Below are 17,607 nucleotides of genomic sequence, written 5' to 3' on the forward strand. Positions count from 1 at the left end.
CAGTGATCCCTTGCTATATCACGGTTTACTTTTCACGGTTTCGCTACTTCACGGATTTGGATTGTGCATTGTGTTCTGCATTCTGATTGGCTAAAAAGTCACTCAGCGAGTAGCTCAAGAATGGGACCCTTTGATGAGCCGTTCATTACAGTTCTCCAACATAATCGATAGGGGCATGTCGGTGTAAGAGGGTCTTTAGCAAAGAAGAAAAAAGAGCGACAACAACTGCCTATCACTATGTTCCTCTCCCGAACAAACACACCTGCAGCTGCACCGCGGGCTTCAAAAGGAAAAAACGCTGCAGAGGATGCAGCGGCTCAGTATGAAGAGCAGTGAAAAAGAAGACCGGAGTCACTCTGTCCCACTGTACTTTTTTATTTTTTTCATAATCATTTTAAATTTTCCTCCGTTTAATCCACTCGGGTCGCGGTGGGCGGGGCTAATCTCCGCAATTTAAAGCCTTTTGTTTTTATCGATGATTGAAATTATTATTTGACAGCACACTACACAAGTTATTTGTTGAAAAAACGTTTCTAAAGTACTTTTATTTTTTAAAAAACAATTGATTTAGCCTGTTAAATGGTTTGTTCTTTCTTTTCAATGTATAATAGTGAATTTCATTGTATAATAATTGTAAAAAAAATAAAGGTTTCCACTTCACGGGTTTCGCTTATCACGGGTTCTATTTGGAACGTAACCCCCGCGATAATCAAGGGATCACTGTATACACAATATATACGCATACATTCCAAAATATTGCACAGGATGATCATATGATCGGTTATTGCACAGGGTAAGATAGGACAGAGTCGACGATGTTGATTAACGTGGTTCACTGGGAGCAGCTAAGGTTGTGAAGTCTGATGGCAGAAGGTAGAAACGACCTGCGGTGTCGCTCCTTTTAAGTCTTGATTCAAATTTCACAAAGGATTGGTTTATTTTAAAGTTATCAAACTGATAACTGATACTGAAGATCACAGGTCGGTCAACAGCCTCCGTGGAAATAACAAACTTGGGCGTCAAGAACCGAGAAAGAACAGACACAAAGACCCCCACACCCCTGAAAGCGGTAATCCCTCCAGGCCAGGGCTGTTCTGAGGGATCAGTTTTTATCTTCCTGTTTTGACACAGAGGGAACTGAGGAACATGTCCTCAGAGAATGAAACAGTACCCAGCCAAAGCACCACATCCACAAGAACAAACAACAGCAGCTTTTGTCTCAAACATGTGAGTTAGCACTAAATGTTACACGGAAACAAGCTAAACCGGTGCTGCACAAATGTTCCTCAACTTATTAGCAGAATCTGGGTTAAAACTTGCCCAGAGTTACAAACATTAACCCTTCATCTGCCAGATTCTTCCCTTCGTCTCTTTGTCTTGATCTCCCACACTGTAGCTTTCTAGGTCAGCAGCCTCCTGCCGACACTGACTAACCCTTTTCTACTCAGCTGGTTCCACTTCTAGCTCGGATCTTGGATCTTAGAACCAGATATTTTCCTTCCGTCACTTAACACCAGCTGCTGGCTCTTAAAGACGGTGCTTGATGAACACCAGCGATTTGATGGACCGCAGTGAAGAAGCACGTCTGTCAGGTTGGTGGCTGTAAATGTGTCATAAATCGAATTTGACAGATTGTATTTCCTCAAACATACTCTCCATTCCTTTGCTTGGTAACGGGTTCTTGAGCAACGCCATAAACAGATCGGCCATTTGTGGAAGTGGAACCAGTTTGGAAGTAAAACAACACACACAAAATACAGTTTTTTCCAGAATGAAAATTCAAAGGTCTTTTTGCAGAGTTTGGCTAGGGGTGCAACTAATTTGTGATTATTTTAAAAATATTAAAGCTCCTATGTTTGTATTTTCCCACTGACAACTAATTTCTCTTTGATAAGGATATTCTGATCCACACAAACTAAACTGAGGTTCTACTCCCAGAACATAGAGCCACCAACAGTTAGTGGCTGCAGCCCAGTGAAATACAACAGCAGATCCTCAGATCAGAGCTGTTCATGTGTGTGGAATCGGCATTTGTTGGGATGTGTTGCCATGCTAGGAAAGATCATCTGTTAGGCAAATTTTATTCTTTCCATTACCAAAGGTGTACCACAAGGATCAATTCTAGGACCACTTTGAATGCACTTTTTCCATAGATTTTAAACTGCATTTGCCTTTGCAGCTGACAACGTGGAATATCTATTTGTTACTTTAAACCTTTAATGTAGTTCAGGTCAAATGTGTAACCTTAAAACCTCTTAAATGCCAACAGTTTCCAGAAAAATTAAGGTATTGGAATGACCTGCCAGGATTCTGAACTTAAAACAGACGGAGGTCATTTTTCGACCAAAAACAGCCATTCATCATCCTGGAATCGCCGTCAGTGACAGAGACACGCTGACGGGAAAACTCACACTGTCAGTCATTGAGGTAAAGCAGCAAAAACCTTTTTCTCAAGAAAAAGGCAGACTTTGTTCAGAGTTTTACCACAGAGGCAGGGTGGGGTCGGCCTGGCACATGTCTGAGGACTGCAGGTCACTGGTCACCCAGGTGTAGTTGGACTCCAGTAATGTTTGCAGAGACGAACCAGCAGGACCGCACACCACTGAGGGGGCACAGACAACCCAGTCAGCGGCAAATACCTTAGGGGTCTAATGGGGAAAACATGCTGACTAACTCATGCGAGTGAGGGGCATTTCAATCTGAAGGTTTTGTTTGTCCATGATTGTCTGCACAGTCTGTTTGAGGGCGCATTCGTCCACCGGTCCAGACATCTCCACAGTCACCATGCAGCTGTGTAACCTGGAGAGCAGACGGGGGCCCTTTAATGCTGCTCCTTTAAACTGCGCTGAAGATTTCAGAATAAAGCCCTTTTGCTCATGAGCCCATAGAAAGACAGAACAGGACTCGTACCTTTCCGATGTTCCATGACATTCCAATCGAATGGCCTAGATAAGGAAAAATTGCCCATAAATAACAGGTCAGTTCACAGCTTAATCCTGAAATCGGTCCAATTTACCTGGTATTTCAGCATCATATGGCACCTGAGGACAAGAAGGTTCTCACATTTATTTCATATTTAACATTAAGATGCCAAATGATTTAGCATGTCTAACAACAATTATATTAGTGCATAAATCATTTAGAGACTTACGGTGACAGAGATGAACACGAACCGGCCAGAGGAGGCTGTAAGAACTGCAGAAACAAAGTCAGTCACACTACATGTTGTATTTCTCTCTATTCAAAAGAAATGTGTTCATTAAGATAGACTAACCATTTCTTTGAGGGTCTCAACCGTGAGATTTTCTTTGCTAATGTTGAGTTTCATGGCATAAAAATGACCTAAAGGCAAAGTAAAAAAGTCATATATGACCTGAGTTTGCAGCTTCAGGACGTTTTTGTGCTGTTTTTTTTCTTACTTGTAGATTTGCAGAAAGCAGCGCAGTCACAGAAGCGAGGCGCAGGCTCTAAGGCACAGACGACAGGTTTACAGAAATGCATTCATCTGAGATTAGGGATCAAGGGGGGGGGGGGGGGGGGGGGGTCAGATACATACTACTGCAGGAGGAGGACCCGGGTTTAGAGAGCGGCTGAAAGTCCGGCTCCAGGACGGAGCTGCAGAACACATGTCGTTCAGGTTGAGATGATTGACAGCCAAACGCATGTAAATTACACCAAACATCCAATAATAACTATATTAATGTATGTCTTTTTTCAGCATGTTTCTGTTGATCTACTGCGTTTTATCTTTAACTCATAAAATGTATTTTATCACATAAATATTTGTTTTTGTGACTATTTTTTACCATAATTTTACTTTTTCACACCCTACTTTGTTCTGTATAATAATGATGGTTTGTGATCAGACTGAGTACATTCACTAAATGTTGGCAAAGTTTGATCTCAACCAGACAACAGTGATCTCTGGTGGATCATTTCTGCAAAGCCAGCTGTGAATGTTGATCAGTAACTGTATCCAAAGCTTTTCCAAGAATTCAGCTCCATAAAAGTGAAAATCTGACAATTTGTGATTATAGATCATGGATCTGTGAATCTGGGATCATGGATCTGTGAATCTGGGATCATGGATCTGTGAATCTGGGATCATGGATCTGTGAATCTGGGATCACAGATCTGTGAATCTGGGATCACAGATCTGTGAATCTGGGATCTGGGATCATGGATCTGTGAATCTGGGATCACAGATCTGTGAATCTGGGATCTGGGATCATGGATCTGTGAATCTGGGATCATGGGTCTGTGAGGGATCCATCTCGTCTGAAGTTAGCAAGGTTTTTTAACAAGACAGAAAAAAGATCCAATGCTGATCAGAACACAGTTCAATTATATAGTAATCAATGATTCAGCCGGAGGCAGAAATACAGCCAAACATGAATTTAAATACATGTCAGCATAAAGAACTATACTTTTTATGAACTTGTTTATTTCTTTTTTCCCATCCAGTGTATGTTTTACTCTAAATTGATTAGATATGTATATAACGTTTTTCCAGTCCTTCGTAATGGAAGCACACACATGAAGCAGCTGCAGCTTTTGGCAGAAGATGCTTGGAGGAGCCGATGGGTCGTATTCATGCCTAACAAAGACCTGCAGTAATCCTGCATGTTTAATCCACAGGAAGTGGACGCTTCTGTTATTTACACAGCTGATTCCGTCAACACTTGAGAAAATGCTCAACTAAACAAAAGCAGAACGTATGCCATCAGAAAGATCTCTTTTACCTCACGGGCCAACACTTGCCTTGTTTATAGTCCTACCAACAACCTTACAATGTCGGTAACCATGACAACCCACCTGATTAGCCTGACAAAATCCTATAATACAGGTTAAAAAAGCAAAGGTTTTCTGCTCACCATGTGATGCTGGAGTGAGCGTTGGAGCGACAGATGTCTTCCAGAGAAGACGTGGACATGCATGTCACAAATCTGCCTGTAGATGGCGACAAACCCTTACAAAGATTCTGACCTGGAACCAAAGAAAACAGTGTAAACGGACTGAACCGGTTTCCTTTTTTCAATCACTTGGTTGTTTTAACATGATTTTGACTGAATTCCAGCTGAATCCACTCTGCATGTGTTTGCATGCCTGATCCCTGTTCTTACATCATATTCGCTGGATGCAAATAAGATGAGAAGAGTTTCCCTATTGTATCACAAACAGACAGCAAACAGTAGTTTGTGTGCGAAAACTGGCGTTGGAGCAGCTCAGACGTAAACTAAAGCCGGAGCTGTGGAGGTTTCTGTCTCACTATCATGCAAAGCTGCAGTCTGCAGCTCGGATATGCCGACACTGACAGGGCATTTTGTTTGAACCTGTTAAATGTGACGTTTAAGGACTCAGAAGGACTTAAACTGGAGTTTTGAGACCTGGCTTTGAACCTGCAGGTGACTGGAGCTTCTGCCTTCTTGTTAAGTTTTATTTCTTTTGCTGAGAGAACTTTGTCTGCTCTGTGGGAACCTGCCAACGGGGGATTGGGACATTTTCATTTAACATTTTTACTTTGAAAAAAACAATATGCAAATCACAAAGCCACCTATCAAACTCACTGGTGTCTCTTTGCCATGTGATGCAAAGCAACGTACATCTATTCTAAGTGTCTGTAGGGTTAGCGTCCACGTGTTACACTTTTCCTTATTTTATTTTATTTTTATTTAACCTTTATTTACCCAGGAATTGTCCCATTGAGATTAAGAATCTCATTTTCAAGGCAGTCCTGGCTAGGGGGGAAACAAAAAATTACATTTACAATAAAAATGTTAACATTAAAAACATAAAATAAAGTTTAAGTTAGAAGTGACTTTCTCCTCCAATCTCAGCCTAGATATAAAAATATTCAGAGGAATGAGTTCTTTTAATTTCCAGCTCTTTTGTAGAGTGCTCCATGTGGGGGGGGGCAGAAAAGACAAAAGCCTTTTTTCCCAGTTCTGTACGGGCAAATGGAACATCAAGCAACAGATGGTCATTGGAACGCAGATGAAGCTGCAAATGGATTTCCAGGGAATTTAGGAGAAACTGACTCACCGACTCGCTCCACCTCAACTGTGATGTTTGACATCATCGGTCGTGCCGATTGCTGCAGGGCAGACTCTCCAATGAGCTGCAGGTCGCATGCTGACATAGTGCCATTGAGCAGCAACAGGACGCCGCAGGTTGTTCTGAAAGCGTGTGCATGACTGTGAGGAAAAGGTCATGTGACATACCTGTGAAGCCAGAGAGAAGCCCTCCTTTTACCTGACGCCAGCATTTGAAGATGAGCAGGACACGTTCAACACCTGCAAGCAGACAGAGTTAACGCTTCCTGATGGCAGGAACTGGAGGTGGGAACATTTTAAAGGCTGACCTGGATGTTCCCGCCGCCCCGACAGAAATCTGTGAAGTTCGTTGGCTGTGTGTTGGTGGCTTGATCACAAACAAAGGTCTTACAAACCTAAATGTCAGAGAAAAATCCAGATATTTCCTTCAGTATCTTTCAGTTAATTCAAATAGAAGATATTTTATAGACAAAGTCATGAGTTAAATCATTTAATGCAAGCGGAGAGGATGGTTCTGTGTGTGTGTGTGTGTGTGTGTGTGTGTGTGTCTGGGTGTGTGTGGGTGTGTTGTTAACACTGTCTTGGTGATGTAAAGCATTTACTCTTGCCTGGTAACATCATGGAAACATTAAAGGATGTCAGAGTTTATTATCGCCTCTCAGTAAATCGGGTTTTAAAGGAACAAATAAAATATCACTAGAAAGGTCACAGAAGTGCTTCTGTCCTGTTTTACGTGGAAACTAACCAGTTTATAATTTTTTACAACCTCAAAATACCTTCAAGTTGCCAAAGTTATCTGATGTTAAAAATAAAAAGCCTCAGTTACATGAACAAGAGTTGACATTAAAGCCACGTGTGGCGTTGTGCGGCCTGCAAACCGCCCCCGCCATGGCCATCTCCTGACCCGTCCCCGCCATGGCCATCTCCTGACCCACCCCCCCCATGGCCATCTCCTGACCCCCCCCCGCCGTGGCCATCTCCTGACCCACCCCCCCCATGGCCATCTCCTGACCCCCCCCCGCCGTGGCCATCTCCTGACCCGCCCCCGCCGTGGCCATCTCCTGACCCGTCCCCGCCATGGCCATCTCCTGACCCACCCCCCCCATGGCCATCTCCTGACCCGCCCCCGCCGTGGCCATCTCCTGACCCGCCCCCCCCCGTGGCCATCTCCTGACCCACCCCCGCCATGGCCATCTCCTGACCCGCCCCCGCCATGGCCATCTCCTGACCCGCCCCCGCCATGGCCATCTCCTGACCCGTCCCCGCCATGGCCATCTCCTGACCCCCCCCCGCCATGGCCATCTCCTGACCCCCCCCCGCCGTGGCCATCTCCTGACCCGCCCCCGCCATGGCCATCTCCTGACCCGCCCCCGCCATGGCCATTTCCTGACCCGCCCCCGCCATGGCCATCTCCTGACCCGTCCCCGCCATGGCCATCTCCTGACCCGCCCCCCCCCATGGCCATCTCCTGACCCGCCATGGCCATCTCCTGACCCGCCCCCGCCATGGCCATCTCCTGACCCGCTCCCGCCATGGCCATCTCCTGACCCGCCCCCGCCATGGCCATCTCCTGACCCGTCCCCGCCATGGCCATCTCCTGACCCGCCCCCCCCATGGCCATCTCCTGACCCGCCATGGCCATCTCCTGACCCGCCCCCGCCATGGCCATCTCCTGACCCGCTCCCGCCATGGCCATCTCCTGACCCGCCCCCGCCATGGCCATCTCCTGACCCGCCCTCACTGGCTAAGCGGCTGCTACACGCCCATCACTTTCGTAGCTCGTTATGCTAACGCAGTTAAAACCTTTAAACTTTCAAACCAATACTGTTCCCAAGTAGCTTCCCAATGACGCTCGAGGATTTAGGAGGCCATAGATCCAAATCTTGAGGGGTTTTTATTTGTTAAGGTCAGAAGGGTGTTTTTTTTATTCAAAATAGTGACCTCTTTCCGAGGTGAAAGGTCAACAAAACTTTGGTTATGGTTGTAAACATTAGCTGGTGGCGACGAATGTCATTCAAAATAAACAAGGATATAAACGGAATAAAAGTTTTTTTCACTTTTGAAGAAGCCGATGATCAGCCAGTAAGAGAGGTCTCTATGGGGGTGGGGCTGCTAAAACGAACCAGAACCAGAGCAGGTCGGATGACCCGAGCTGTCAGAACTTCTGCTAAGCTTCCATTGAAACCTCTATGAGGAACCACAGGGTGGAATGCTGCTCCTCATTCTCACACCTGCTAAACGAGTTTGGAGCTAAGATTTAAATACAGAAAGTCTGACAGAAACACATCAAAGGAGAAAAGGCCACACCCACCACGTCCTGAAGATTTCCATGTGCTTCGGCCTGCGCAGTGACAGACATCCAAAAATAAGCACCTGTGAGGAGAACACAGCTGAAATCAGCACGCACACCTGTACACAAGCTCTGATTGGACAAAAAGGGGTCAGATTTACTGTCATTTGAGCAGAGCTGCCGCGTGTCACACTTCAGCACAGGTGGATCTGTAACAGAAGAGAACGGGTGAGGGGAACGGGTGAGGGGATCGGGTGACGGGAAAGGGTCAGGGAAACGGGTGAGGGGAACGGGTGAGGGGATCGGGTGACGGGAAAGGGTCAGGGAAACGGGTGAGGGGAACGGGTGAGGGGATCGGGTGACGGGAAAGGGTGAGGGGAACGGGTGAGGGGAACGGGTGAGGGGAACGGGCGAGGGGAACGGGTGAGGGGATCGGGTGAGGGGAACAGGCGAGGGGATCGGGTGAGGGGATCGGGTGAGGGGAACGGGTGAGGGGAACGGGCGAGGGGATCGGGTGAGGGGATAGGGTGAGGGGAACGGGTCAGGGAAACGGGTGAGGGGATCGGGTGAGGGGATCGGGTGAGGGGATCGGGTGACGGGAAAGGGTCAGGGAAACGGGTGAGGGGAACGGGTGAGGGGAACGGGCGAGGGGATCGGGTGAGGGGAAAGGGTCAGGGAAACGGGTGAGGGAAATGGGTGAGGGGATCGGGTGAGGGGATCGGGTGACGGGAAAGGGTCAGGGAAACGGGTGAGGGAAACGGGTGAGGGGAACGGGTGAGGGGAACGGGCGAGGGGAACGGGCGAGGGAAACGGGTGAGGGGAACGGGTGAGGGAAACGGGTGAGGGGATCGGGTGAGGGGATCGGGTGAGGGGAATGGGTGAGGGGATCGGGTGAGGGGATCGGGTGAGGGGAACGGGTGAGGGAAACGGGTGAGGGGATCGGGTGAGGGGATCGGGTGAGGGGAACGGGTGAGGGGATCGGGTGACGGGAAAGGGTGAGGGGATCGGGTGAGGGGATCGGGTGAGGGGAACGGGTGAGGGGAACGGGTGAGGGGATTGGGTGAGGGGAACGGGTGAGGGAAACGGGTGAGGGGATCGGGTGAGGGGATCGGGTGAGGGGAACGGGTGAGGGGATCGGGTGACGGGAAAGGGTCAGGGGAACGGGTGAGGGGATCGGTTGAGGGGATCGAGTGAGGGGATCGGGTGACGGGAAAGGGTCAGGGAAACGGGTGAGGGAAACGGGTGACGGGAAAGGGTCAGGGAAACGGGTGAGGGGATCGGGTGACGGGAAAGGGTCAGGGAAACGGGTGAGGGAAACGGGTGAGGGGATCGGGTGACGGGAAAGGGTCAGGGAAACGGGTGAGGGGAACGTCACTGAAGCAGTGACTGGATGAAGGTTTTGTTCTTCCATCTCCTGCATTTAGAAACTATCTGCAGTATGCAGACAAACCTGAATTCACAGATCCATCAGCGGCATTTTGTTTGGCAGCTGCACTCATGCTTGGACTGATGTGTGTGCTCGAGGCAAGCTGATTGGCTGCAGTTGTGATGGGGGGCGTGGTTAACCTGGCTGTAGATGACTGGTTGGGTGTGCTGGGTGTGGATTTCCAGTCTGAAAGCAAAGCAGCGTTGTGGGTCAGACTTCCTGTTGTCTTTCCTTGCTTCAGAGTGGAGTAAGGTCAGAGTTAGGAAATAAAAAGTCTTTGTCCCCCCACACACATGTGATTATTAGACATTTAAAAGCATCACGCATTAACAGAAGAAACACAGAAACCAGATCAGGACATTTCACTGCATAGGGAGAAACCATTAAAGTGGCATTAAGTTGAAAAGTAATTGCCCCCCTCCTCTCAAACCCCCTACTGGTTGTGGTGACATCATCTGTTCCACATCCGAATCCTGACCCCACCTCCCGTCGTTTCATCTGAATCTTTGGATCTGTTCTGAGGTTCTCGGGCTTTGGTTGGTCCCGGATCATCACCTGAGAGGATCGTTGGTTTCTTCCTCAGGTGTTTCCATCATTTTTCTTACGTTCTCTTTCCAGGTTTTCAACTCCTCAGCTGTTTCTGCTCTGTCTGCTGATTTGATCATATAGTCTTATATTCTGAGAATTCCCCTTCCGTGTTTGGACTTTCCTGCTTCTACCGTTTAGTGTCGCTCTGCACAAAACCAGAATCCACAAGCAACGTTTTTATGCCATAACAAAACCTAATATTTCCTTGAATGACTCTTTTGCATGGGTTTTCATAACCTGAGGATTTCTCTCATAAACAATGAACCTTTCCATATTTAGTGACAAAATGACCCATTTACTCAGATGATTAAAGGTTTTGGAAGTATCCAGTTGCAGCAGACAGATCAATAAGAAGTCTGCAGCATAAAGCAGAAGGCCATTTCCTGACAGCGTTCCTGAGTTTCTGCCGTCATTCTGCCATGTTTTGGCAGGACGCTGTAATTCAGAAGAAAAGCAGCCCATAAAAGGATTTCCATCGTGTCTGAAAGCGTCTCTGCGTTTTTATGAAGGCATAACTCTTCAGAAACGCTGCAGCAGCTTTTGGATTTGCTTCCTTCTCTGGTGAAGACCTGGGGCCTCATTTCTAAAACTTTGCGTAGGATTTGCGTCAGAAGTGGCGTACGGATGAAACATAGGACGTGCGAACGCACAGAAATATTCGGATTTATAAAACCGTGGGCACGCACATCCTACGCATCTTTCCCTTAATAAATCACAACCAATTCTAAATGCAGCGCAGCTTTTGCGGCCTCATGACACGCCCATAGTTGCCCATAAATAGTCCGTGAAACGCCCACAAATGAATATTCATTGATTGCGAAACCATGGCAAACACCGAGAGGAAATCAAAAAAACTTAACTTCACTCAATGTGAAGTTGAAGTTATCGTTGGCGAGGTGGAAAAGAGGAGAAAAGTGTTGTTTGGAGGGCACAGTGTGGGCATTACTAATGCCGAAAAGCTACGTGAGTGGCAAACGCCGTTAATGCTGTAGCCTCACAACCTCGGAGCGTGGCCGAAATAAAAAAGAAATGGTCGGACATCAAAGTCGAGGCAAAAAAACGTCTGGCGCTGCATCGCCAGAGTGTCTCTGCCACGGGGGGGAAGCTGACCCCTCTTGATGAGAGACAAGCGGCAAGAATTGGGGAATCCCTTTTAAGTGGAGTGGTGACTGAGGCGGAGGGGGACGCCGACGCGCCAGATGCACCGGGTGACACCCCCCCAAAAGCCCGCAGAGGTCCAACAGGACGGCTCGAGGAAGTCAGAACCGGCTCATAAACCACTCGTCCTCGTTTGTCAGCAAGTCTTCTTGCTGTCTAAAGATGCGTTCACTCTGAATTCTTCCATTTGCCACATCTTCTAAGAGCGCCAGATCAGCCATTGTGTGTCATTACGCATTGTGATGGGGCATTTTATTTCCCTCCATTTAATTACATCTGACAAGCTACAGATGTCGATAATAATCCACGTGGAAATGGGAAATTGATCAGCAAATGTAATTTCTTGTTGCTGTATGTCACATTCAGACATGCATACATACGCCAGACATTGTATGGTGTATGTATGAATACCATAATTCTGTAGCTTATGAAGAAATGTTTTACTATGAAAACAACTTTCCCCAGTCGACAATTAGCACATCTGTCCGTCCGTCCGCACGCCCGCACCTATTCCTGCTCCGCCAGACGGACACATTGACGAGAATATCAGTTTTGTACATTATTTCGTTCTGTTAACTATATTATTTATGAGGATGAATTGCACAACATGCCAATATTGCAGAACATATTTCACTTTTCTTTTTGAAAATAAGTCTTCATTTGAATTAATGAAGTTGTAATTTTCGTTTGATTGATTTTTTTTCCCACTGCTGATCGATCAAACGGCTGTTGGTGTAGCTGTTAATTGTCAGACTTGCTTTGTGAAGTCTTCATGTTATTTCTGAGAGGCAGTATTGTCATTTTCACTTTCACGCGTTTGTTCCATCTGCCGACGGCGTCGCCGTTTCTCCTTTCACCCGTTTTTGTGCGTACGCCTGGGTCAGAGCTTGAAGGACCGCACATTTTCCCGTCAAGTTTGCTTTTTATAAATCTCAACTATTGCGTAGAACAGGGGTGGGCAATTCCAGGCCTCGAGGGCCGGTGTGTCTGCATGATTTCCAGATAGTCTTGCCCTACTCATGGCTGATTACCTGTTTCAGGTGTGTCCATCCAATTAGAACATGCCAGAGCAGGGTATGCTGGAAAACGTGCAGGAATGCGGCCCTCAGTGCCCACCTCTGGCGTAGAGAGTGGCGCACGCCTTCTTTTGTGCGTACGCAACGTTTATAAATGAGGCCCCTGGTCTTTCTAAAACACGGCCCAGCCTTCACCTGTGTGTAATGTTTCCAGGATCTGCCAGGATGTGCAGGAAAACGCTACAGGAACCATGAAACCAGAATCCGCCTGTTAGCACGTGAATCTGCAGGATCCATCAAACTTTCCTTCAAATATCTCTCATATTCTAACCGTAAGAGCTTTCCATGCAAAGATTGCCATGATAAAAACCCTGTGTCCCTGATCTAACGTCACATGTTACCAATTTACTGCTGGTGGATGGAAGTCCTCCATGTCTTTACAGAAACATCCCATCATCAGATGCACCTGCTAAAATAGCCACTGCAGGTCACAAACCTGTAGAAACTTCTGGAAGGAAGCCTTTCTAAAGGAGCTTACATCTGCAGATTTGAAGCTTCAGGTATATGAGTCAGTTTAGAGCAGTGTTTTTCAACCTTTTGTGAGCCACGGCACACTTCAACCTCGACAAAAATCCCGCGGCACACCGGCATTCAAAAAAAAAAAAGAAAAAAAAAAAGGAGAAACTCGTAGTCTGTATTGATCTACAGTCCCTTCATGATCTCACATGCATTTTTGTGATAATTGTGGCAGAAAAAGCTGGAAGCTGCAGCTGTTTTTTTAAAGATGTAATAAAAGTTAAGTTAAAAGATTTAAAAACCGTTTGATTTGTGGTCGTTGTGGTTTCACGACGTTAAGAGGAGATAGTCGTGCACCCAGACGCTCACACTGTCACTTTAATAACCAAATGCATCATGGGAGATGTAGTTCAATAATCCGCCGAACGCAGACAGACTAGCGTCTCTGAGCTTCATTGTTTTGTTCACTTGTTCCACGGTCCGACACCGGATTCTGTGGAAAACTACACCGCTAAAGACGAGCTCTAGCTGGTATTTTTGTTAGAACTGAGCGAATTTTCAGCAGAATTCAGAACAAGGAAGTGAAGACTTTAACCACTTCTGATTGGTCAGACTGATGACATGTGATTAAGATCCCAAGAATGATTGGTGGAGACAGTTAAAGGGGCGGAACATTTCCTAACAGCTAAAGCTGCGGCTAAATCGCGGTATCGTCATCCTTATCAAAATGTATTGAATAGAATCAAATAAACACAAAGAAAAAAGTATTTTATGATCTTTCATATTCCCAATTTCTTAGTGTTTTATCAGGGCCTGTTGGGATAAACAAAGAACTGAAATCCTGGAGATGGGAAATGTTTTTAGATCAGTTAATGAGGGCAATTTCCCACGGCACACTTGACCATCTCCCACGGCACACTAGTGTGCCGCGGCACACTGGTTGAAAAACACTGGTTTAGAGTAACCAGTCTTTCTTACCTGGAGAAAAAACCCGAGATATTCCAGGACCAGTCCATGGACCAATTGTAGCTCCTGAAATAGTCAATTAAAACTGGTTTTATGCTGCTACAGGTGGTCATGTCAACAATACTTCAGATTTAAGCAAAATGAAACTACTGAGGTGAAAATGCTTTAGATTTTCTGTTCTTTAAGGCAAAGTGAGCTGTAGAGCATGTATGAAAGGTAGAACCGCACCTGAACTCTGGTGGCTTCCTGCTTCCCGCCGAAAGCGTTTTATTTCTACAAGACAAACAGAGACATGCAATACTCAACATGTAACATGCTCTAAGGACATGCACTGCTGGACAAGAGGAGGTGTGGCATGAGCAGAGCGTTCATCGACTTCCTGTTTGAACCTCACAGAAATGTGGGTTTGCTTTTCCTCAGCAGTAAGACAAAGTGACTGTAGACTGGTCAGATTCTTAAGGACCACATTTACAGGCTAAAGGGAATGATAAATGTTCTTTTGTTCAGTCTATGATATGTTTTCGAGCCATCCCAGAATCTGACACAAACCCAGAAAGTTGCACTTTTACGGGATACCTGTCAAAAAGAAACGGATGCAGAAAGACAAAACTTTGCACAGAATGTAAATACATTTAGATTTACGTTTAACATGTATTCCAGACAGACATGTCAAACCTAAAACCATGATACTTTTGCAAAGTTGAACTCAAATTCTTCATTTGTTCTCAGCTTTGTCTTTGGGAATCCGTTCCCTCATGCAGCTCCTCCAAAGACCTCGAGAGGAAGGTTTCCAAAGGAAGCGGTTTTCTGCTGCTTCACGTTAAAAGTCCAATTTTACTCTAAACATTAACATTCATAGTCATTTAGAACAAAACTCAAGTTTGCCCATATTCGTTTGATTGGCAGGTGGGTGGACTTAACAGGGGTTTTATGCAGCGCCTGGTTGTTGCTGAGGTGGCTGGAGTAACCTGTAGTCAGGGGCCACCCCACTTCCAGCTTCATCGTTGCCGTACAGATCCAGCAGATGACGCCAGAGCTGATGTGGTCAGCGTCCATCATGTGGTCGTTCATGGTTTCTTTACTGACTGTAAAACCGCCTTGTTTTAAAAGTTGGGCTGAAAACGGTCACAACATTTGAAATTTTGGATCATTAATTGTTTCATTTCTTTAGAAAAATGCAATCAAGTGAAAATGTCGTCTTTGGATTATAGTTTATAAAGGTTTACGACGAGGAAACACTTTTTTTTGAGTATTCTGTTCTGAGTTTAAAAAACAATCGTCTCATGATTGATTTTTCACTTTGAAACTGCAATAAATGACATGACAAACAAACGGTCATTTCTATAACTTCAATGTGATCCATTTCTGAATCAACAGGATGTTTGCGTGACTTCTTCCAGGGTTTGGTCTCTCAAGTTCACAGGTTTCAGTGAAAGATCATTGACAGCAGAAAGAGGTGCATGCTGGGAAACATACAGCACACATGCTGCTCTATGTTTCAGAGGGAACAGGACGTTTCTGAACATGCAGAGTAATCTAAAGCAGCTCTCACCACACAGCAGGTACGGGTCCTTCTCTTTGGCTTTGGAACTGGTCACACTCCAGAATTGGGAGTCCCAGCCAATCACAGTGCCATCCTCACAGAAACCATGGCTGTTCAGATCCGCCCACATGCGAAACAGGTAAAGCTCCACCTTCCCCTGCGGAACCCCCGGGGGCTGCAGTCTGGGGTGGCAGCCCAGCCACAGGGTGCCAGACGGAGGGATGGCCTGAGCGATCACCGTCCTCTCCGCCTCCATGCGCCCATTGACCTGGAACACAGCTCCGTCCGTGACCAACTCTGCACAGAAGGCTCCCTAACCCTGACCCACATCCTAAGACGAAGGGTAACATGGTGTCTTAATGTCATCCTGTAGGGTTGGGGTTACCTGCACAGGTATGGAAGGTAGACCCACAGGAAAATGGACATGGGACATTTCTTAATTTCCATAAAAATTTACTCTCCACTTTCTTTAACCTTTAAATCTCTGCTGGAGGTCACTGAAGGACATTATTGAAATGTTCTGCATCCACCTGGACCTGTGGGGGGGGGGGGGGGGTACACGCCCTCGTTTGCAGGCGATCGGGCTTCAAAACTAAAATTAAACTACAGAGGCCCCAACACTGAACCCTGGGTAATGCCTACTGACAACTGTGTCATGTTGGGCACAAATTCTCCTTCTTTATGCCTGGTTTGTGATCTCTGTTAAGTTTTAAGAATATTATCCTTAATATTAATGTTAATATTATTAAAGCTTCTCCTTAAAGTTGATGTTCTTAAAATTCCTTAGGCCTAGATGTAAATAAAAAACAAAAAAGGAAACCCAAAGGTTCAGTTTCCAGGTTAGAAACTCCATCATTAGTTCCAACATGTAACTTAATGTGCGACTCACCTTTTCTGTCTAAAATTATTATTTCCTTCATTTTAACACTTTATTCCAGTAAATATTCCTCAACAAACCAGAGTTTGAGTCTGCAGCTTCTGTTAAATGACTGCACTATAACTGCAGCAGTCCTGCATGTCTGGAAAAGTCTTCATTCAGATGTTTCGGTTAAAAGTCTCCTTAGATGAGCGGTCACTGTTCTAATGTGCAGTTTGTTTTTAAAAAAACATTTTCCTTTTTTATTCCAAAATCCTCCAACAACATCATGCAGCAGCTCAGCTGGAGCGTCAGTCCTGAACCGAAACACATCGTCATGAATGACAGCTCACGGTTTTAGGATGCCTGCGGGGATAACGGCATAAAAACTGAAGGGAAACAACAGAGAGCTAAAGACAGAGCCCAGTGGAACCCCACTGTTAACTAATAGACTGTTGACTAATAGACCTCATGCTGTGAATGGCTGGATGGTTACATGCAGCAGACCGGTACAACATGACACTGCACAGCGTTACCTCCAGGCTGAAGGTGTTGCCCTCTGCGTCGCGCCTCAGACACACTCTGTGCCACTGCATTGGAGCTAGCTGCAGAGGAAATCTGTGTCGGACTTGGAGTAGCCATCCGTATACTGCCGTAGCATCTCCTTCCAGGCCTAAGTCAGGATTGGGACCGCGGACCGAGGTGTACAGGAAGGCGACCCAGGCTCCAGGGACGACCACGTGAACGTCCACACACACCGTTATCTGGAAAAGCCTGGGCATGGTCACGGCGCTCTGCAGGGTCCACTGGTCCTGACATCCATTTAGTACTGCTTTGGTATCTCCCAGGAAATATCCCACCGCTGCAATGGACAAAAGAGGAAGTTTGGGCTTTAGTTGGATCATTGAGCTGCGCTCTGCATCTGTGGGCTGAGCCAGATAATACGTCTTCATCACTTTCCCAGACCGCCAGGAGAAACTTAGAAATAAGAACTTTAGAAAATATGTTAAAAAAAAACATCCACACAAAGGAAGACTAGAAAAGCATCTCCCTCAGCATGTCAAATCAACGGCAGAGCTCCACAATTTCAGCCGGAGAGCTCCACAGTTTCAGCGGCAGAGCTCCACAGTTTCAGCGACAGAGCTCCACAGTTTCAGCGACAGAGCTCCACAGTTTCAGCCGCAGAGCTCCACAG

General features: G+C 46.3%; 1 protein-coding gene across 2 annotated transcripts in view; it reads right to left on the reverse strand.

Moving 5' to 3' along the window:
- Positions 1-17,607, reverse strand: part of adgrg2 (adhesion G protein-coupled receptor G2) — a 35,459-nt gene that overhangs the window by 13,125 nt on the left and 4,727 nt on the right. For both annotated transcript variants that reach the window (XM_023950251.1, XM_023950250.1), the window contains 19 exons: positions 16,949-17,274; positions 15,566-15,824; positions 14,242-14,286; positions 14,026-14,079; positions 9,794-9,955; positions 8,505-8,552; positions 8,365-8,426; positions 6,362-6,448; positions 6,253-6,293; positions 6,043-6,176; positions 4,875-4,986; positions 3,557-3,615; positions 3,420-3,467; positions 3,275-3,342; positions 3,152-3,195; positions 3,017-3,041; positions 2,911-2,945; positions 2,675-2,799; positions 2,485-2,602 (listed from right to left, as the gene is read on the reverse strand). In XM_023950251.1, the coding sequence (XP_023806019.1) occupies positions 2,485-2,602; positions 2,675-2,799; positions 2,911-2,945; positions 3,017-3,041; positions 3,152-3,195; positions 3,275-3,342; positions 3,420-3,467; positions 3,557-3,615; positions 4,875-4,986; positions 6,043-6,176; positions 6,253-6,293; positions 6,362-6,448; positions 8,365-8,426; positions 8,505-8,552; positions 9,794-9,955; positions 14,026-14,079; positions 14,242-14,286; positions 15,566-15,824; positions 16,949-17,274 (1,852 nt within the window). The remainder of the gene's footprint in view (positions 1-2,484; positions 2,603-2,674; positions 2,800-2,910; positions 2,946-3,016; positions 3,042-3,151; positions 3,196-3,274; positions 3,343-3,419; positions 3,468-3,556; positions 3,616-4,874; positions 4,987-6,042; positions 6,177-6,252; positions 6,294-6,361; positions 6,449-8,364; positions 8,427-8,504; positions 8,553-9,793; positions 9,956-14,025; positions 14,080-14,241; positions 14,287-15,565; positions 15,825-16,948; positions 17,275-17,607) is intronic.

The sequence above is a fragment of the Oryzias latipes genome, chromosome 20, assembly GCF_002234675.1.
Source record: "Oryzias latipes chromosome 20, ASM223467v1".
Lineage (NCBI taxonomy): Eukaryota > Metazoa > Chordata > Actinopteri > Beloniformes > Adrianichthyidae > Oryzias > Oryzias latipes.